This window comes from Acinonyx jubatus, chromosome C2 (assembly GCF_027475565.1).
Source record: "Acinonyx jubatus isolate Ajub_Pintada_27869175 chromosome C2, VMU_Ajub_asm_v1.0, whole genome shotgun sequence".
Classification (NCBI taxonomy): Eukaryota; Metazoa; Chordata; class Mammalia; order Carnivora; family Felidae; genus Acinonyx; species Acinonyx jubatus.
The window spans coordinates 56671644-56694581 of NC_069384.1; the positions used below are offsets into that span (position 1 = coordinate 56671644).

Consider the following 22938-nt stretch of genomic DNA (forward strand, 5'->3'; position numbering starts at 1 on the left):
CAGGCACCCCTACATGGTCTAATTTGTAAAATTAAAATATTAATATCAACCCCATGCAGACTGCTTGAAGATCACAGAAGATAGATACAATGTACAATATTGAATCTAATGTTAGCTATTGTTTGTTTTAGCTTTGCCACTAACCAGCTATGCTACCTTGAGAGAACGACTTAATTTCTTTGTTTCAGGTTCCTCTGATAATAAAGACTAGATAATTTCAACGTTTTCCGTTAAAGCTCGGTTAATAAGTAAACCCTCTCTAAGGGTTCTCTGTAATTTTACATTAACCAGATTTTTTTTTCATGTTAACATTTTCCAGGTAAGTAAAGATGACATTAGCTGGAATTTGGACAGTAGTGTGAGGACAAGGTGACAAAAACAAAATGGTCAGCAAGAAGTGTTTCAGGATGGAACGTTGGGATAAGAACCAGAGCAAAAACAATCACATTTAGAAGATAAAACCACAGGTGAGTGATTAAATAATCTGTTTAAAGAATTTGTATTATGATTCCCTATCAGCTTTAATGAGTGTTCTTAGAAAAATCACTGGAAAAGTTTAATCAGTTTGCCTAATCTCAGCTTACTCAACTTGCAGCACTGAGGGTAACTGCCACCTACCTAGTTCTGGGAGTTCCCATGAGAAAGACAGGGAGCTAAATACATTAAATGTGGTCATCTTTATACTTGTCAAGTACTGACGTTTACAACACGTTTACAGTATCTGTTTATCTGCCGGGGAGGGGGGGGAAGCAACTTTTTTTAAATGAGACCCATGCTTTATCTCTCATCAATAGTAGTAGGTTTTATTTTTAATTTGTTTTTACTTTGACACAGCCGTACTACTTTTCTAAATATATTTTGAAAAAACAACTTTATTAAGACAGAAACCATGTTTAATAATTCAGACTCTGAAGATAGCAACACAAAGTCTGAAACCTGAGAACATATCCTTTTTTCTTTACAAATGCAGCTGAGGAGTATTGGACACCCTTTCCCCTGTTTGTGAGCAGGCGGTCAAGACACATGCGCAAAAGAGTTTCAAAACTAAGTGCTTATACAGATCTTCCCTTATCTGTAATATGTATCTTAAATTTGGAATAAGTAAACTTTGTGTGAAAATCACCATTGTAAATGGGAGTGGGCATATGGCTAACCAGGTTGAAACTAATAGTTTTTCTATGATAGAACAGCTCATCCTAAAATATCTTATAATAAGAAACAATAACAATAACAAAGCCTTAATGACAACACTAATAGCTACCTTCTTTTGAGCTTTTAATAATAGGCTCCATGACTCAGGACTTTACGTACACTATGCCTTGCCTGGGAACACATTTCTTATATAACACTGAGAAAATATGTGCATAAATACAGTTGGATAATTTGAAATTTCATGTAATAGCTTGAGCCCATTTATAATGCTCAACTAGCTCTATTAAAATGCCATACTCTCTAAACAATCAACCACTCTTTAGACAACTAAAGGTATCAAAGCATGACTGACTTTAGAAAGCTGTCCCATTTTACTCCAAACATGGAGTATGACATTTCATAAAATTTCTCATTCTAACTTGAGATCCTCATCACATCGCAAGACTCCCTCCAGGCTGGTTTTTACCAATTACTCGCAAGGCAGCCTTTGGGATCTTTCGCCACTGCTCCTGCACCTCATTCTATTCCCTTCCCAACTTCATTCTTCCAACAGCACCAGGCCCGATTCCAGGCAAGAAAGAACAAAACAAACACATCGGTTATCTTCTCCAATTCTAGTGCAGTAACCATTGGGGTCAGTCCTAAAGGAGGAAGAAATTGTACGATTTCCTTCCAATGCAGATACTTTACACATGTATTTCTATTTGTACTTTTATTGATTATTCTTATATGAATCGGAAAAACCGGGACATGTAGGAAATAACAACAGGTCATTAAAGCTACAGGAAAACTTTCAAATTCACCTTAAACCTACTCTCTCAAAGGAGGGTGTAAAATTAATTTAAACTCTTAGTTTATGTCCTGGGAAGAGGAGTAGCCCAGTGTGCTGGGACAACAACAGGAAATGAAATAATCTTGAACTGTTTTCTAAGTACTTATTTTCTTTAGGGTTCTCAGAAGTCGGGATTCTGTGAATCTGGCTAAAGAATAACAAGGAAAGGAGCCCATCACCTTATGTGACGAGGTTCTTAATACAGAACACTTGAGAAGTAAGGGCCAGATATCTTACTAACAAGTGACAAAAAGAAAACCAGAGGATGGTTAGAGATGCAGGAGGTGGTAGCGCTACCTAATGCGAGCAAAAGAGCAACGACCACTCCCTGAGACATTTCTAAATCAGGTAGGGAGTGTCAGAATTTCAACAAAGTACTGAGGATGAGGAATGCAACATGAATCTCTTAGCCAAAGGTAAAAGACAATGAGAGGAGCTGGACATGAGGAGTCTCCACTTGGTGGTTGATTTCTGGAGACATTACTCAAAATGATGAGATGGTATGGCTTCCATCCTCAGAGAAGGCAGTGAGAATTAAGCTAACTGAAGACATGAGCGACACCCGCATGAATTTTGGGAACCGCTGCTCTGTAGTGAATTCCACGTCAGCCTAATGGGAGGAAGTAGGAAGCAGTCCCACTACTGGGTAAAGTGTTAAAATCTTCAAAGTTACTTTGCTTTTACCACTTCCTCAGGCTTAAGGATCTCAGCAAAAAAGCAGAGCAAAAACGTTTATCTTTGATAAACAAGAATCGACCAACAGGAACAACAACACGGGGAAAATTACAAAATGAAACGCAGGGAGAAGCCATATCGGCATCAACTTCTACAGGCTTTCATGAGGTTGCACTCTGTTTCTGCCCAGACCCCTGAGCAGGGCAGGTCTTAGAGCCTTAGCATCACCTCCTGCCCCAGGCTGCTTGGTGTCCTCTCTTCTGGGGGCCTTCTGCTTCCTAGACCTCGAGAAGGTCTGGCAGACGCAGCTTAGGAAGCGACCGAAGCAGCGTGGTGGTGATGCCAAGGATGTCACTGCCGGAGAAGACGGCCCCGGCTCCTGGGACACTGAGAGCTCACAGGGCTGTATCTGACACTCCTGATGCATCGCACATGCGCCCTTATCCTGCTGACTCTGTAACCTGTCCTGCAAGTAGAAGAGAGAAGTTAAAGCCTTCAACGCCAACACACATACGCAGAAAGGACATCACCCTCTGAGCCAGTTCTTTCATGCTTTATCTGGGCCCAGGGATCCCAGTTTGTTCCCCTAGCTCTTCATCCCCCACCTCCTTCCATTCCAGATGAAGGGCTGTCATTATTTTTCCTAGGAAAACACAGCAAGCCCAGACTTTCGCCACCCCACGCCTCATCCCTACCTCACTGGGAAGATCAGGATCATCTTCCTGAGCACTGAATACAGCCGGCTTTGTGTCTCCCACCTCATCTTCTTCACTTTGTGGTGGCACAAAAGGTGTTGGAAGGATGGGGGCATGGTGGGTCTCCACCTTCTCCTTCCTCCTGCTCTTCCTCATTCTCTTTGTCCTTACAGCCTTCTTAAGACGTCTATGCGTTTTCGGAAGTGGATCTAACTTTCTACCCTGGACTGGAGGCATGACAGGGTCTTGTAAAATTTCACCCACATGACTCTCAGATGTCCCCTCCAATGGCTCTGATGATGATTCCAAGTTTCTCTTCAGAGGGTCATTCTCCCATAGGTGGAAGCTGCCGTCTGTATCTTGAGTATCTGGTGATATGTTCAAGTCATCAGCGACATGTTTTGGGATGGAGATTGGAGATTCCCAGCTTCTTTCATTGAGGGTTTTTTTTTTTTTTTTTTACTTACTACGTTGACCCAAGCCAGCTTTGCAGGAACAAAAAGCTCACAAAAAAAAGGACCAAGAGTCAAATGCAAAAGGAAGTAGTTAGTACCTGTCTCTTTCCAATAATTTATCTTCAACTATCACAGACACAACAGCCATATTGATCTCAGACTTTCCCTCTGGATTTAACTAAGGAATTCAATGGCTTTCAGAGATAGTCCTCAGTTTGTTCTTCTTGGCCTGGGAGATCACAGATTTCCTAAAAGGAGAGAGAAAATCATCGAAATAATTACTCCATGGACAGTGGAGCCCCTCCTAGTCACACAAAATCTATGGTTTAATAAGACTCTGCCAAGCCTAGCATGAATTCCTCTACAGAAACAGTACTTAGCAACTTAACCAAATTTCCAAAGCAGTATTTTTAAAAGTAAGAAAATTCTCCGTGTATATCAGAATCACCAGGGGTGCTCTTTGAAAAAGCAGATTTCTGGGATGTATCCCAGACCTAACATCAGAACTTCTAATGCTTCCTTACAGGAATTTGCATTTTTTCCCCAGGAACCTGCACTCTAAAATCTGAAAACTACTACTTTAGAAGGACACTTGATCCAAAATTTTATGGGACCATGGAGGTAACTATTCTTAAAAATAGCCCACTTTCCCCTATAGGTTTTCCCTAGTCATCTCACCCCCATAATCATCTCTCTCCTTTGAATTCATTTAATTATCATCACCTATTCTGGTATGTTATCCTTTACTACCTTCTGTCATAATTTAACTTCTAATCCTTGTAATAACTATATCTTCTAACCAGATTATAAGCTTCTCAAAGGCAGAGACTCAGACTTGTTAGTTTTCTACAGTGGCTTGCCAGGATTAGTGCTTCATAAATTGAATAAGTGAAGTAAATATGAATAGGTTTATATCCCAGCGTACAAAGATTGATACGAGGCTGCTCTGTAGGAAGAATGATAGAGTGACAGAACACTAAAAATGACATAGGCCTTGGGGACAACCTAATCCAATTCCCCAAACTTACAGATGGGGAACCTCAAGTAAAATAATGACCCTGCCTAAAGTTGAGGGTGACAGACTTTTTCCATAAAGGGCCACGCAGTAAACATTTTATTTAGGCTCTGTGGTCTAATGGTCCTATCATGAATATTCATCGCTGCATGGTAGCACAAAAGAATAAGTGGACAAATAATCATGGCTGTGCTCCAATAAAACTTTATTTACAAAAATAGGTGGTAGGTCAGATTTAGCAGCAGGCTATATATAGTATGCCAAGCCCTGGCTAAAGTCATATAATGAGTTAGCAGTATAGCTAGGATTAGAAATCAAGTCACTTAATTCCTAGCAAGTGCTCTTTCCACAGAGGAGTAGAAAACTATAGAATGAGAAAGAGCTTTTTCAATTAAAAGAGGGGCTTGAAACGAGGAAGAGATCAAAATATGTCTGGGTATGTTGTACTTCTAAGATGGTTTCTGATGACCCTTAGTCATTTACACAAACAACTGGGAGCTGAATTTTGAAACTGGCCAATTTCAAGCAGACCCATCAATTGGTAAGGGTATGGAGTAGACTGAATATTTTCTACACACCTGCCTAGGAAAGCATACAATTTGGTCCCTTTTTGACTGAGGAGAAAATCCTATAGATAGGTAATGGAAAATACTTCCATGATTCATTTCTTGAAATTATTGTGGCCTTGTGAATACAGTTCCACAGTGCACAGTCCAATGACTAAAAGTTTCAAGTAATTACCAGAGGAAAATGGGGGCAGAGATAGGATAGGTTATCTAAGAAGTTAAAACCTCACTTCCTAATCCAAGATGCTCTTTAATAATGAAAGTGACCCTAGTATTAAAGATTAAGTAACCAAAGCCCTGAGGTTATTTCATATTCTGGGCTTTCGAGAACTGTGAGGTCCATCCAGAACTCTCTGTTCTATTTTTTACTTCCACCCCTAAGGTGTTCCTCATGTCATTACTTCGCCTTCACAAAGTAGATGATTAACAAATATTTGTTGACTGACGGATTAATAGATGAATGAGTAAATAAATGAATGAAAGAACCAAATGCTATTAGAAAGTTCCTTGGTTTGTGGTTGTAAAAATAAACCAGAATTGGCACATTCTGCAAGAGGAAGTCTAATACTTTTTTAAGTTACCCCTCAGTGCAACTAATAGTGCCTTCACATAGTAAATGTCAATAAAAGTTTCACAAATGAATTAAAGCATTCGATGTAAGCCATTTAAATTACATGTCAAAGTACAAAATCATATTGCTTGTCACAAAAAAAAAATGGTATCCAAGTACAGAATGTATTTACCAATACACTAGCATGGAATTTTTTGTAATTAGCTTCAGTTCCATACTGTTAGGAGAGATTGGTAAAATCTTTGAGAGAAGAAAGCTGCTGTTAATAAATGAGAGAACTCAGGCACAGGTTTAATTTGCATCTTCTCTCAGAAACAACTATGCAGGCAGCATCTACAGAAGCAGCAGCCCTAGATGCCCCCGAAGAGGTGGGGCTAGGACTATAGAAGAGAAGTCACCGAGACAAATTCAAGCTTCTAAAAGTCAACCTGGCTTCTTCACTGCCTTGGCAACGGCCATGGGTCGGGTGTTCATCATGCCTCAACTGTATTTTGACAAGGCTCTACTCCCTCTGAGCCACCCTCCACAAAGGAGCTAGAATGATCTTTCTAAAAACAAACCTAACCTGTCATGCTCCTACTTAAAGCTGTGCTCCCTAGTCCCCCAGCAAGATGCTGGCCCTTGGTATCTGACTCCCTGTCTTCTGTCTCGCTTCACGTCTACCACTCACAGACAACTTGCCATTTCTTGGAGGCATCAGACTTTCTCAAACACTCCTCCTTTTGCCTACAATGCCCCTTCCCCTCTTCACTACCTGGCCTAGCTATAAGTATTACCTTTTCTTAGAAGACTTAGCTGACTTCCTCAAGCAGAAAGAAAACACATTTAATTCCATTTAGGTAACATTCTATACTTACAAAAATTATCCCATCAAACTGTAGGCTGTCTAGATATCTATGTCCTTCACTAGACTCGGTGCTCCCTGAACGCAGAAACTCTCGCTTCTCACATGATTTCTAGTGTCTCTGTGGTGCCTGGCGCCTGGAAGGTGGTCAGTGGTTGTGGACTTCACAATGCAGTTGTTTGGTCTGCCCCCCAGAGCAGGGGTTCTAGAGGCCAATTCACCCCCTTCCGTCTCTGAATGAACAAGCAATTGGAGTTTGGGAGACAAAAATTAAGAAGCTATAGCCAGGGCTCAGAATTAATAAATCCAGTTACCAATTCAAAGCCTGTGACCAGAGTAGCAAGTTTCACTCAGGAAAGAAAGAGCTCCTCAGGCCATGATTAGCACCACCCAGCATAATTCTAGAAGCATTCGCCACCCACATCCCCATGAGAATTACAAGGAAAGCTAGAGGAGGAGGTCCTACTCAGATCCCTGGCTTCCTGCAAACACACTTTCCTCCAGACTATACCATACTTCTCTGTCTTGCTGGTAGACTCTCAGCTCTCCTTGCCCATCACTACCCGTCCCCCACCCCTGCTCCATGAGGAGCCTCCCCAAACTCTAAGTGATGCCTGCATCCTAAGTTTTTACCCACAGTCAGCATTCTCTTTCCCATAGAACATACACCCAGCTCCAGGCCTTGACTCTTTCTTTTAGTGTCCCTACCTGGGAACCTGCCCCGAGGGCTAGATGTGCTCATAGGCAGGGATGTTGTTCAACCCACAGAAGTCAATTGCCTGACAAGAGGTAAGAGATTTATATACCACATCAATCTCACTGCATCTGGGGCCCATGATCCCCTGGATTTCCCACATCAGAAGTTATTGGGTATATAATACAAGTGAATTCACATGTTTCACTCTGAGTCCCTCTGTCTTCATAAACCTGTTGCATTTCAGCTTTCTTTGTGATTGATTTTTCCCCCATTTTCACATATTACTTGAAGCAAAGCTGAGAGTATTAAAGCCCTTGGATGAATTTGCTGCCTAAGCAGAGATGAAGCCAACTTAGAAGTCCTAAAACAACAAACTCTTGGCCACTGAACTTCTGGATAGTCCTGCAGAAGAGACTAGAGAAAAATCTCACTAATCATCATTGACAGTGAACTGACTGGCCCTCTTTAAAAATGGGAAAGAAATGATTGGCACGAACTAACTTTGCTTCTCAGTGACTCTCTGGAGAATTAAAAACGGAAGCCTCAGACAACAATTTTCTTTGAAGATGACCTTTCATATTAAATGAATAGCTGAAGAGCTAGTCTCAAAGGGAAAGAAAATGAATAATCTGTGAGGGCAAGTGTTCATTCCTGAGTGTACAATAACAAAGAGACTAAAATATGATGGTAAACATTGCAGAATGTTGCATGACCAATTAAGTGTATTTTCATTTTCATGGTAACATTTATTGAGAGCCTACTATGAATCCAACAATGGGAAACCTGCTCTTTGATTAAAAACAAAACAAAACAAAAAAACCCCGATCAACAGAATTTAAATCAGGTGTTTTCTCACATTAGCAGACACGAGAATTACATGAAGCATGAAGGGCCTTTAAAACACAGATTGTTGGGATCCACTCCTGATGTTTTTGCTTTAGTATGTCTGGATGAGCACATTAGAGTATACATTTCTTTTTTTCTTAATTTTAATTCAAGTTAGTTAACATACAGTGTAGTATTGGTTTCAGGAGTAGAACCCAGTGATTCATTACTTATATATAATACCCAGTGCTCATCCCAACAAGTGCCCTCCTTAATGCCCATCACCCATTTAGCCCATCCGCCCACCCACCTCCCCTCCATCAACCGTCCGTTTGTTCTCTGTATTTAAGAGTCTCTTATGGTTTTCCTCCTTCTCTGTTTTTACCTTATTTTTCCTTCCCTTCCCCTATGTTCATCTGTTGTGTTTCTTAAATTCCACATAGGAGTGAAATCATGTGGTATTTGTCTTTCTCTAACTGACTTATTTTGCTTAAGATAATACACTCTAGTTCCATCCACGTTGTTGCAAATGAGAAGATTCCATTCTTTTTCATCACCAAGTACTATTCCATTGAGTGTGTGTGTGTGTGTGTGTGTGTGTATGTGTACCACATACCACATATATATACATTTCTGACAAGGTCCTGGGTAGTGCTGCTGGTTTGGAGAACTCCACTTTGAGATCCACTGAAAGATGAGACACACACACAGTCTTGGAACAGATTAAAAAGTGGGGGAGGTGCATTCCTAACCACATGCAAGCCGATAAAGATGTATAGGCTCTGAAATGATTACCTGCTGAGTCGATTCCTCCAGCCATGCTGCCATCCCACCTACACTTTGAGCTTTGGGGATGATATGGCCGGAAAGCAGTGTGCTTGCAATGTGGATACTGTTGACACTGGGTTTGCCAATGGGTTTCTTCTCCAGGGGCACCTCTGTCCCCTGACAATTTCCTTCAGTCTCAACCTCAGACCAGTTACAAACTTCAGAACATGAATGTCATAGACACTAACTATTAAAAAGCTAGGAACGTTATTATATAAAGTAGCCATGAAGCAGTTTCATTTTTCTCAAGAAAATATGTGACTATTATCCCCACATTAAGTTCTTACTCTTTTCTAAAATTTCATCATCTCGTTTTAAGACTTTACCCCTCTGGGCTGAAAGTCAGTGCAGAAAAGAGCTGTGGTAACCTTTGATTTAGTCTAATAAAACAATAACAACACACTCAGTGGGTGGTTAAATCTGATAATATTTTGAGCTGAATTTTCTGTAGTAATTCAATTAAAAATCCCATGGCCAGCCAACAGAAAGCATACAGATCACCAAAGTTTTATAGTATTACATGCTTGGTCTTAAAATAGCCTATATTAATTTGGTGTCTTTATTTATTAAGCTAAATAGTTCAAGTAGAGTTTCTCCTAAATATAATTTAGGATAACCATTTATATCTGTACTGTTTAAAAACTTCAGCTGGCTCACATCATTATGGTGCTTAGAATCCCAATTAAAGTGGGAGAAACACTAGTCAGAGAGTATATTACAGAAGCTGTATTAATATGGCCGCAACAGTATCACTGTTTATTAAAGTTTCTGGGGAATCAACTCATGCTGGCTCCTCTATGTCCTTCTTCAATCAGTAAGGCCCCTGGAAAAGTAATATTGCCACTCAAAGCAAGCTGAAGCCATTCAGAATCACTAAATCGTTTGGTCACATCTATTCCTGCCAGGGTTCCTAGCCAAAGAGTCAATGGTCCTGGGCTCTCTTCATGCCTTCTCTAATGAAAGCCTTGGAACATTCCAGAAAACTTTAGCACTTCCTTTTTTAACCATGAATTGCACATAACTCTTCCAAATTCTTAGTCTATAATTTCTCATAAAACTCTTTGAGACCTTCTGGTGAAGATATATGGCAAGAGTTATTGGAGTTTAAATTGTTATCCTTCAATGTTATATGCACTGGATCATAACTCTATGGCTGTGGTTCCCTCATAAAACTAAACCACGAAGCCATTCTTTTCATTTCAAGCTTAACAGCACACAGGCCCATGGGTGAAGCAATATCAACACTCGAGTAATTTCTCAAAACCAAATCTCTTCTGCAAAAACAGGGTTGCAAATCAGTGGTGTATTATCTCCCCTCTGAACCTGTGAAGTCTGTAGTTGTCAGCCCACCCAGGTGGAATGATGAGGATAATGTTCATGCGTAGAAATCGGATGGGACTAAGAACTGTCTATAACTATAGAACTTCGATTTAGTCCCAGTTCCACCACTCCGTCGTCCTAGACAAGTCACCAAGTCAGGTAATTGTTCTGGAGGGAAAGGTGAGACCTCAGGTTTACCGAAAAATTTTTTAGCCCAGGTTCACAGAATTCGTTTAATAAAAATTACTGGCTCATGACACTCATCGTTGTCCATAACTGTCATCATTGCTCCATTCGTGGCCTTCTTTTTTATTCGTTGTCTTCAATGTTCATTTTTAATATATATACTCTTAGGTGTATACCTGAGAAAAGGTCATGCAAAATGTGCATTAGAAATATGTGTATGTAGGGGCACTTGGGGGGCTCAGTCGGTTGGGCGTCTGACTTCAGCTCAGGTCATGATCTCACCATTCATGAGTTCAAGCCCTGCATCGGGCTCTGTGCTGACAGCTCAGAGCCTGGAGCCTGCTTCGGATTCTGTGTCTCCCTCTCTTTCTGCCCTTTCCCCTCTCACACTCTGTCTCTGTCTCTCAAAAATAAACAAACATTTAAAAAAGAGAGAGAGAGAGAAATATGTGTATATTTACAGAGACGCTATATACAATACAAAAAGCCTGGAAAAAATCCAACGTCCACGGTCAGGATAATGTGGTAGACTCCCATAATGCAATAGTAAACTACAGCTACATTTGATAATATAGAGTCATTGTTTCTGAGTCTCTCTTTTGCCCTCTTAAATGGAGACAAGAATTATCTGTTTCTGAAGATTTAATGTAAAAACCCTTTGAAAATTATAACTAATAAATGTTAATTATTTTCCTCCTATATTCTCTATTCTCTGGTCCTATAAGAATAATCTGGAAGCACCACAGTGAAAAAGAGGAAAACAATAGAATCAGGATGATACAAATTTGGAGTTCCACTGCTGGAGTTCAACTCTCTAATCTAGCAACTATTTCCTGTGTGGACTCAGGTAAGTTAATTTACCTCTCTAAACCTCAATCTTCTCTCATGCTAAATGGAAACAAAATTAGTACCTACTTAAGAGGGTTTCAGTGAGCTAATCCAAGTACTTACTAGCACACTAGAACACATTAGAACACCATAACAAGTGTTCACATCATCAATAACTATTACATTAACAGGAAGCCCATAACACTTGTCAAACAGACATATCTGCTTTCCCCTGTCCTCACCTCACTCCCATTCACTCTCCCAATACAACACATGCACACGTGCACATTCACGCACACATATATTTTCTTTGCTTTTGCCCATTCTTCAGCTCCTCATGCATAGCTTACACCGAGGATGATAAACACAATAATTAGGCCCAGAGTTCCTGTCTTGGACATCAGGGCAGAAATGGGAACAATTTTATCAGATTATAGTCCCGTTAAATATAAAATTTCTTGCAGAGTGCCTGTGTGGCTCAGTTGATTGAGTGTCCGACTTCGGCTTGGATCATGATCTCGTGGTTCATGGGTTTGGCCCCATGTCGGGCTCTGGGCTGAGAGCTCTGAGCCTGGAGCCTGCGTCAGATCCTGTGTCTCCTCTCTCTCTCTCTGCCTCTCCCCCGCTCATACTCTGTCTCTCTCTGTCTCTCAAAAATGAAAATGTATAAAAAAAATTTTTTAATTCTTCACAAAAGAATTTTGCTCAGAATTTCCGTTAAAAGCAAAGTTGATTTGCATTTTACTTAAAAGACCCGCAAATGGGGAAAGGCAACCATTTTCACAATTCACATAGAGTACTAAAAAAGGGTGGGAATAATTCTTTAAATGTAGCACAACCTAACTGGAGTAAAAATGATTAAACAATGCATTTGAAACATAAACATTTTGAAGGACATACTTCATAGTTGTTGATTTGTTAAACTGGGTCTGGGCAGGTCACGATGGAAGATGCTGGGACCTGACACTAGACCAGCCACCAGGGAGTATGGCCCAGCTGCAGGTGCTGGGAGAATGTCCAGTCTGGCAGGCAGAACAAAGTAGCTAAAAAATATGGCAGTACATAAGAGCCGATAATGCAGCTAGGAAATTGGCATCAGGAGGCAAACATGAAATAGCGGAAGTTCACTCAATATGAAAGCACAGCATGGTGCCAAGGAATTCAGAAGCAAAACATGTCCCAAGACTCAGGCAGGCAGCATCAGACAGCCTAATCTGTGACGGTGGAGCTTCAGTCAGCCAATGGTGCCAGGGTTGCGCCCTGGTGGCCGAGAGGGAGGAGGGATGGCAAGTTCTGGGAGGATCTGGGAAAGCTTGGCAAATTCCTGAGACAGGAACCAGTACAAGAAGTGCACTGAACCCAAAAGAAAAAGAGACATAGATGATTCTGGAAATATGGCGGAAGGCAAAGGCAGACTAGACGCCTAACTAACTTGATGCTGAGGAACAAATGTGTTCAGTTAGAGTTCCTTAAATGCCCCCCATCCCAGGTCTCAAATTCTGGCCACAGAGAGCCTAGAAGGCTCGGGGAACAATCTGTGCTCATGATGGTGGGTGCGGGTGCAGCTGAAACTGGAGAGCAGGAAGGACCAGACAATCATAAGACTGGCAAAACCAGGCCAGCAGTCCCAAAACTGCAATCACTATAATTACCCTGAAACTTCACAAACAAATAGCAGCGCTCTTATTTAAACCAAATCCCGGCACAACCACCACAAACATAATTAGGAAAGTCCATGTGAGTTTGTTTTAATGAACTTAACCTATAGTAAAAAGATAAGCCACTCATCATCAGGGAAATGCAAATCAGAACCACAGTGAGCTATCTCCTCACACCTGTCAGAATGGCTAGTATCAAGAAGACAAGGAATAACAAATGTTGGCATGTGGAGAAAAGGGAACCCTCGTGTACTGTTGTAATGTAAATTAGTGCAGCCGCTTTGGAAAAAGTATGAAGGCTCCTCAAAACCTTAAACATAGAAACGCCATATGACCCAGCAATTTCACTACTGGATATGTACCTGGAGAAAATGAAAACGATGAATTTAAAAAGATATGTGCACCCCTTTGTCTGTCTACTCAGCATTATTTATGATAGCCAAGAAATGGAAACAACCTCAGTATCCATCAATGGAAGAATTGAAGAAGAAGATGCACTGTATACGATATGTGGTATGTGGAATATCACTCAGCCATAAAAAAGAATGAAATCTTACCACTTGTGACAACATGGAAGGACCTTAAAAGTATTATGCTAAGTAAAATAAGTCAGAAAAAGGCAAATAGAGCATGACTTCACTTAACGTGGAATCTAAAAAGCAAAACAAACAAACAAAAAGCAAAACCCAGACTTATCGATACAGAGAACAGATAGGTGCTTACTAGAGGGATGGGGTTAGGGTGGTGGAACAAAATAGATAAAGGGGATCAAGAAGCACAAACTTCCAGTTATAAAATCAGTAAGCCATGGGGATGCAATGTACAGCATGGGGAATGTAGTCAGCCGTATTAATTTGGTATGGTGACATACACACAGATGTCTGCCATAGCCATAGCCCAATTCATTTAGAAGAGTCACCACAAAACCATTTGTGGAAGTCAAGAGTCTCCTTTTTGGGGTGTGAACATTCCTGAGATGGAGAAAGAGTACTTTCCTAAGCCAAACATGCCCCATTTCTGCTGTGGCAGCCTATCCCTTACAAGTGCAATGACCCCTGGCAGCCTGGACCTCTAGACTATGCAGATGCAACCCATCAACAACTTCATGGTCAATGTCATCAGGTCCAAATAAGTGAGGGATCTTTAGCTGAATAGGTATTCGTGAGCAACTGCTCCTGGAATGCTCCAAAGCCTGATAATTAACAGCTGTGCACTGCAATTAATTTGTATTTATGCCTTAAATATTCAGGCAAGATATTATTTCTTGTGTATGGCAGATTCATATTTCATGCTGACTCTCAAAGCAGCAATAAGAAAAACAACATCAATTTTGTTTTTGTTTTTATTTTCTTAATTCAACTGTGCTGCCATTTGTATCTCAAAACACTGTTGCCTTGTATTCAGTGAGCAAATTCCAAAGCCCATTCAGGGGGATCATGGGGGGAAACTGGCAAAGGCATCCAAGACTTTCCCCAGGCTTTCACAAACCCTTAGAGAGTACCAGAAAGGACAATCTAAATTAAGGCGATGACACTGAAGTCTCGGCAGTCTTAATTCACGAACTCCATGTTCCCCGTGGGCATGTTACTTCATTCAGCAATTATTAATTGAATGTCCACCATGCACATGGTACCATTGAAAGGTTTGCAAAATGAAGAGATTAGATAGTATTTTTCCAGATTCTTCCAGCTTTATGATTTTACAAGTTAGCAAATCTAGAAAACACAGACCACGACTTCAAAGAGTTTACATCTCTGAAGGTGAGATCAGATTACACAAAGAAAAAATCCTAATACAAGGCAGGATCAATAAATGCCAAATATAAGAGACAGGTGTTATAAGACCATAGAGGAGACAGTGCTTTGAATGCCAGGTTGAGGAACTCTGTGGCAGTGGTTCTCAAACTCCAGCATGCATCAGAGATCAGTGGGCCCTACCACCAGAGTTTCTAATTCAGTAGGTCTGGAGTTGGGCCCCAAATTTGTATTTCACACAACTTTTCAAGTAATGCTAATGTTACTGGTACAAGAACCACACCTCAAGACCCAGTGCTCCATGGGAAGCCATCAAAGTTGACTGCACAGGAGAAAACCATGATAGAAGCAGTGTTTGGAGATGGTTAATCTAGAGATAACAGGTAGGACCACTAAAAGGAGGTCAATAGATTTACAACAGGCCCCAGGGAGGGCAACGGTCAAGGCCAGAGGACTTGGATTTCAAAGAAGAATCAGCTTGACCAGCACAAAATTGACTTCACTAGCATATTGGCTAGTTGGTGACTTTAGTTCATAAGGATTCCTGATGCACAGAATGGAACACTGAATGGGGACAATTTAGCAATGCTGTGTCCTCATCACTGCAGGCATGGTAAAGAATCCCTTGGAAACCACATCTAGCCTTACTCTGGAGCTGTCCAGATTGCCCAGGCATGAGAATTTCAGAAGCCTCTATTCCTATTTCTCTCAAGTTTCTCACAGTACTTGAAATCCCACCATTCGAGTCACTACTTTAGATTAAGGTGCTGACACCCTAAAGCCTCTTAAAATTATTGTGTATCATCCCGCACCTCAATTAGAAACTCTTGCGCCTCTGTCACTCCCAGGGGACCAAAGTGGTTTTTCTCTTGAAACCCCAACTTTGGGAACTCAGCTCTCTTTCACAGTGAGTCATTTGGATCCTCACACATTCCAGCCAGTAATTTAAGACATAAGAAGCTACATGGAGCGGAATTTTGGAACAGGAGTTATATGCCTGTCAGCAAATTGCAGGTATGCGGTGGTTACCACGCTGCCTTTCTCGCTTCCCTTCAAAGTGTGTTTGCTTTACTGTCCCAGATTAGCCAGCCAAGGCCGCTTAGCGCCCACCCCACACCATCCACCTCTTTTTTTCAGCCTCCCCAGGCCAAATGGCCCAACAGCGGTAGCTACTTGACTCCCATCTGCCCTTTCCCACACCTCAAAGCCACAGGCCATTCCTAACCTCTGTCAGATGGTTACAGAGTTTAAGCTCAAGAAAAGGGGAGTCTATGTGAAGTCACACTGAGCTTCTTTTCCCCAAGACCTGGCCCTCCTTGCTCTGCTCAACCAGTCTGCTAAATCACTACTTAGGCCAAAGTCTCTATCTCTATTTCTTGTGGACATGGGGCCCACCGACTTGTCCTTGTCACTTTGTCAGTCCAGTTCCTATCCCAACCCTTTCTTAAACATTCCTGAGTGAATTTACAACTATCCATAATTCACCCACCTCTTTCCAAAAACAATGAACAAGCTCAAATCCCTGAAACAGTGGTCTTTGCTATTTATTGTCCAAAGTCCAAATCTTCCACAGTTCCAGAGCTCCACAGTTCCATGTGGAAGTGATTCCAGGCAGATTCCCTAGCCCTCCTCTACCTGCTCCTCCCCAGTTTGCTCAGGTAACAGCAAAGTCTTACTCCTCTCTACCCAGGTTAAGGTTTCTCTGACCTTTACCCAAGAACTAATGCCCCAAGAAGGAAGGAAGAGAGTTCTAGTCTGTATCCGGGTCAGCAGGTTTAAGGGCTTCTTTGTTTGGCTGGCATTTACTAAGTGTCAGGCCATGGGCTAGATGCTGAGGACATGGAGATGATTTAAAAATAAACAAACAGAGGTGCCTGGGTGGCTCAGTCAGTTAAGCAGCTCTTGATCTCAGCTCAGGTCATGCATGATCTCACGGTTAGTGAGATCGAGCCCCAAGTAAGGCTCTGTGCTCCTGCACAGAGCCTTCTTGGAATTCTGCCTCTCCATCTCTCTGCTCCTCGCCCACTTATTCTCTCTCTCTCTTTCTCTCTCAAAATAAATAAAGAAATTTTAAAAATAAACAATAAGCATAGTTCCTACTTTTATGGAGCTTTAATTCTAATGGTCAGGTGCCACTGACCTGACTTCCTAAATTTGGATAAAAGACCAGAAAATTAATGTGAAGTGAGAATCCTATTTGGAAATAGGTCAGAGGGTTTTTTTTATTAATATAATCAACGTGTATCTCAGCGTGTGAGAAGTCTGCTTGAAAATTACTTTAAAAAAGAAAAAGGACTTACACCTGTTGCAGTCTGTTTGATGACCCAGACAGAAAAGCGTTTCTAAAGATTTTGTCACAGTGTAATGCAATCTCCCTTGATTGTTGCCCCAGGTGCCTTTCCCTCATTGAAATCTATCATTAAAAGAGGATCCTACATGTCAGATTAAATGGGGAGAAGAATAAAAGAAGGTCCTTTTCCCACCTTCCGGAGTTGGCATCAGTAAAAAAAAATGTATTCGTGAAATTTTGTTTCTAATACAAACATCAACTTTTCACCTAGCAGCAAAGTTCTTTTTTGCACTTTCTTGCTAACTTGTTTCTGATTATAAAAGCAATACATGCTTATTATAGGAAACTTGGAAAATATAAACAAGTATAAAGACAAGACAACACCTGCAATCTCACTGACAAGCAATAATCACTTTTGATATTTTGGTTTATTTCCTCCCAGTGTTCTTTATTTTTCTATTCACGTAAGTGTTCACACACATTTTGCATACTTCTGATCATGCCATATGTATGTAATTTTGTATTCTACTTTTTATTCTCACCATTAGACAAAAAAAAATGTCCTTGTGTAATTATTATTTGAAAACATCAGCAAGGCTAAATCTTCATTCTTATAATGAGTTTATTTCTCCCATTAATCGAAGTCCCAATCTATTGTGTGAGAGACCTACTTCTCATTTACTCTAAACTTGACCTTGAGATCACACCAAAGAAAAAAGAAAAAAAGGAGTAGAAAAGTATTGATAATAAAATCTCTTAAATGAATTGAGGAAACTCTGCAAACCACACCTTCCTCTCTAAAGAGAATTCCAGCAAACTTGAGAGACGTGAAGGTGGTGTCCAATTCTCTCTTCAGACCTAACAGGTAGGTTTTTAAGATTTCACGTTAGAGTCCAGTCTCCTGGCTATTGACCCTCATCCTAGAAGCATGAAAGGCATTTTTTTTTTAAGTAAAGTTCAGAATTCCAGTTTTCAAGCTTGAGATAACCTGGCTTGGCTATTCTCAAAAAAAAAAAAAAATCAAGGATTTTTATTAAATTGACATGAACTTGATATGAACCAATGTGTGATATACTTTCTATAAAAGAGAAAAAAATTTAAAAATCTAATACATTTTATTTTATATGGAGCTTGCAAGTGATATATCATTTTCTCTTGCTTAATTTTAAAATATATCTTAATTTTTAAGTAACTATTATTTTGAACATAGCTTTGTTGATTTGATCATAAAAGTAGCCCATAATCATTCCAACCTCTTTCTTTTGTATTTTATCCTCTGAATGACCCTATGAGGTGAGCGAGTAGGCAGAGGAATATTGCTATGCTGGCTTCACAGATCAGGTCATTCAGAATCTGGAAATGTTAAATGACTCGTCCAAGGTCACACAGGAAGTCAAAGAACTGGAGTTAGAAATTTTAACTCAGTGCACCCTTCTTTTCAGATAATCTATTTTGAGCATCTTTTATAGAAATACGGTTTATCTCTATTCTGTTCAGAAATGTATAGCACTCTACCCAATGCTATCACACAACACATTTTATGAGGAAAACTGACAGTCTCAAGTTGGCTCCAGAGGAAGGTGACCAAGATTGTGAAAACTACAGAAGCCATGTTTCATGACCAATAATGGATGAAGGAACTTGGTATATTTATCTTGGAAAAAGAAAACCAGGAGATAAGACGGCTCTTTCAGTGTTACAAAGGTTGTCCTAATGGGCAGGTGAGCAGATGTGTTCCATGTTGCTCCAAATATTGGACAAGAACAATGGACAGAATTTCAAAAGAAACAGATTTCTGCACAATGAGAGATTTGTCTTTTGGACCAATGGAACTGTTCAACTGTGGAGAAAACTGCTCTCCCTCTAAGACAGTGAACTCCTCTGCACCAGGAGGCACTGAAGAAAAAGCTGTCAGGGATATTCTGATGACTTTTTTGGTTCCTGCACCATCAGTCTACTTTTCCTTTGTTTTTCTTGGCTCACTAATGAAATACACAGTGCACAGCACGTGAGCGAAGAGAAGCTACGATGAACCAGGTGCTTCCCAGCTATGTTTCTCAGCTGATTAGAATCTCCGGGGGTGGCTGGCGGCTCCCCATGAATCAGAAGCCACGGAGACCTCAGAGAAGGAGCCTGGGAACTGCCGGTTTTACACGTGCCCCGGGGTGGTCGCTGTCCTTGCGGAAGTTTGAGAAAAGTTTTCAAAACATTTTATCCATTCAATTCTCACAACAATCTTGGAGGGCAGATGAGAAACTAACGCTCAGAGTTATTGAGCAATGCGCCCAAAGTTACACAGCTGTGCAGGGATTCACACTCAGGGAGGTTAGTCTGGAGCCTGGTGGTATCTTACCTACCCTCCATGAGATTCTGAAAGAGAGATACAAGACAAGGAAATGAAGATGGGTTTTATTAGATGTGCATTTGGGGTTTTTAAAAAATAGGTCACGGGGCGCCTGGGTGGTTCAGTCGGTTGAGCGACCGACTTCGGCTCAGGTCATGATCTCACATTTTGGGTTCCAGCCCTGTGTCGGGCTCTGTGCTGACAGCTCAGAGCCTGGAGCCTGCTTTGGATTCTGTGTTTCTCTCTCTGCCCCTCCTCTGCTCGCGCTCTTTCTCTGTTTCTCAAAAAATGAAATAAAACATTAAAACAATTTTTAAGGGGCGCCTGGGTGGCGCAGTCGGTTAAGCGTCCGACTTCAGCCAGGTCACGATCTCGGGGTCCCTGAGTTCGAGCCCCGCATCAGGCTCTGGGCTGATGGCTCAGAGCCTGGAGCCTGTTTCCGATTCTGTGTCTCCCTCTCTCTCTGCCCCTCCCCCGTTCATGCTCTGTCTCTCTCTGTCCCAAAAAAAAATAAATAAACGTTGAAAAAAAAAATTTAAAAAAAATTTTTTTTTTTTTAAAATAGGTCATGAGTCGTTGGTATGCACGATAAAATGTGGAGGCATGTAATTGGTGTTCCGATTTAGGCAGGAACTATGTTGAAGTTCGCTTTCTCGTCTTTCATGAACAATTGTGAAAAGAGCGTACTAACCAAATAAGTAATTTCAACATGATTACAAAGAGAACAACATTTTAATACACTTAGCAGAAGCAATTTACATGCATACAATTAATGTGCTAATTTCAGTGATCTTTAGCTATTCATTAAAACAGGCCTGGCAGGTCCTGTACTTGGCAACACTTTGTTAGTCATTTCCTGCTATTACTTTATATACTCGAAAGCAATCAGCCATCTATAATTTAAGACTTTTCACTAATTAAATAGCCCTTTCTCTAATTATGACGAAATTAGAGAGGTTAGTGTGTGGATAAATATGTTTGTATTTGGCACAAGTATTCAAAGAAGGTGATTTCTCAGTATGGGGCAACAGAGACCAACATGTGATCGACAGTTGTCAACACAGAGTACAGGGAGAATGTTAGAGCGTGCAAGAAAGGCCTTTTGACTTAAAATCTGAGCAACGGAGGAAAAGTATTCTCTTTGAGATGGGCTTTATGTTCAGCCTTGTAAACCAAGCAGAGTCTGGATTTGTTGACCTTCAGGGAATAATACAAGGATCATCTGTTTTTTCAGGCCTTTGCCCAAGAGATGAAATGGAATGAGGGTTCGGAGAAAAAAGAGTTAAAGGTTGTGTTTGCAGGAATGTGTTTGCTGACATTGATCAATGGGTAATTTTGCGATTGTAGGTTTATTCACATAGAGGGTTCAAAAAACAGATCAATAATGAAGCAATGGTGAAGATGCCAAAGAAAAGGTGATTAATGAAAAATATGGTGGAGGTACAATCTGCCACGTAGTATGAATGTGCCTTCATTCAGCACCCTATAAATAAATATGCATCTGATGGAAACAGAACATTCCCTTGGAATGGCGTTACAGCCGGGCAGAATCTCATCAGAGCCCATGCTTCAAAGAGCAGTTCCTCATGTCCACAGAAGCAAGTTTAAATTCTCTTGTGTAAAGTCTCTGTAAGCAGTTCCACTCTTGCATTATGCATGATTCTGACATCTTGTAACACGAGCAGTGTTCTAATAGTGATTTCCAATTTTATTTCCTGGGTTACATTTTAACGATCCTATTTAGGTTAGCATTTTACTTTGGCCACGTATCTTGTTACATTTCCTCATATAGCATTTAATTACGGTAGCAGAGCTGTAACCTAGCATTGTATAGATGCACAAGGATTTAGTGTAGTCTTTAAAGAATTTATGGCTTTTAAGCCAGTGCTTTGTTCCATCATTTTCACTGTGCCAATTTCATATATAATGATGACTGTTAGGCAGGATCCTTGCTCCTTGCACCAGGGAACTGATAGTAAGTAATAATGAGCTGTGCTAAAAGTAAATACCAAAATCTAAGATAGCCAAAGATGACAGTGGGTTGTAGGTCTTTCCTAAGGTGATGACACTCAAATTCTTAAATAGAAAAACAGGAAGGGTCAACCTTAAGTGAACTTGTGAAGAAGCCAAACACTTCACTCTTCCCCTTCTTGTGTCTCCTTCTGCAGCCTCTTTTTGCAGGAGCCCAGGCTTTCCTCCTTGTTGACGTTGCCCTTAAAAAAGGATTTGAGGGACACCTAGGTGGCTCAGTCTATTGAGCATCCGACTTCAGCTCAGGTCACGATCTCGAGGTCCATGAGTCGGAGCCCGCATCAGGCTCTATGCTGACAGCTCAGAGCCTGGAGCCTGCTTTGGATTCTGAGTCTCCCTCTCTCTCTCTGCCCCTCCCCTGCACACACTCTGTCTGTCTCTCTCTCTCAAAAATAAATAAACATTAAAAAATGTTTTTAATAAAAGGATTTGAAACCAATCCTCAGCACCTGGGTGGTATCATATCAGAAATATCTTCTCTATGTTTCATGTATATCTAAGTGCTATGTATTATTTTGGAATGTCAGTACCCTATTTCAATTATTCCATCAGTCAGTAGATAAGTCATGGATGGCATCTGAGCAGCGAATGTGAAACCAGGTTTCTTTCCAGATCTCGTTTTTCAATGGTCCAGAGAAGATATATCTACATTGCACTAAGGGTAAAATGAAATGCTTTCAATTAACCTCTTAATTTGGTCCATGCAACACAGCGTTGAGAAATACGATGATTCATGATTCGTTTTAAACTTTTACTGAGCAGTTTAAGCATCTTTACTGATAACCAAATGATGACCACACATGCTCCTCTCCATGAACTGTGATAGACACATCTAAGAAAAGTATGTTTATGTGTAATATGTGTCATGTATGTAACATACCACATGAAAAGCAACATACATTGTCTCAATCAACACGTCTGCATACAATTGCACAAAGGTGTCCAGAGGAGGAGGCAGAAGGCAGGGCTGAAATCCAGCCCAATCTCTCCTGGCCAAATCTAGGACAACACAGTGTTATCCTTAACCAATGATGCTTTCTACTAATTGGTCCCCCCAGGAGGAACACCTGTTTCTAATTCCCAGAAAGGCAATGTGCTAGTGTTAGCCAGGGCTCCTTTCATACTCGGCACAACTCCAGAAAGAGTGTATGCGTATAGGTGAAGACCACAAAAGTGAGAGGAATTAAATTACTTGCTTCAAGCCTCACAACTACTAAGACACTTTAGAAAAATGAGACCTTTAAATACCACGCTTCCTCCCCAAAAAAGAAAGATTGAGGGGAAACTCACATATTTCCTTTATGTGTGTCTGCTCAGCTCAATTGTTGGGAGCACTGTGTTTATGAAACCACAGAGCCAGCAGGTTTAGTTA

At 40.8% G+C, this 22938-nt stretch overlaps 1 protein-coding gene and 1 long non-coding RNA gene across 3 annotated transcripts in view; one reads left to right on the plus strand and one right to left on the minus strand.

The window, feature by feature from the left end:
- Nucleotides 1–318: 318 nt before the first annotated feature.
- On the plus strand, nt 319–21950 carry LOC106972269 (uncharacterized). The gene is made up of 3 exons (XR_001429831.3): nt 319–467; nt 11387–11508; nt 21704–21950. It is a non-coding gene; the product is annotated as an uncharacterized LOC106972269 (long non-coding RNA).
- LOC106972268 (uncharacterized) overlaps nt 1557–22938 on the minus strand; it is a 60368-nt gene continuing 38986 nt past the window's right edge. The window contains exons 1-3 of one of the 2 annotated variants that reach the window (XM_053220819.1): nt 10674–10833; nt 3355–4057; nt 1557–3125 (exon numbers count right to left, since the gene is read on the minus strand). In XM_053220819.1, the coding sequence (XP_053076794.1) occupies nt 2811–3125; nt 3355–3591 (552 nt within the window). In that variant the 5' untranslated portion in view covers nt 3592–4057; nt 10674–10833 and the 3' untranslated portion in view covers nt 1557–2810. Of the gene's footprint in view, nt 3126–3354; nt 4058–10673; nt 10834–22938 lie in introns of those variants that run through there. The other variant, XM_015069181.3, reaches the window with a different exon arrangement.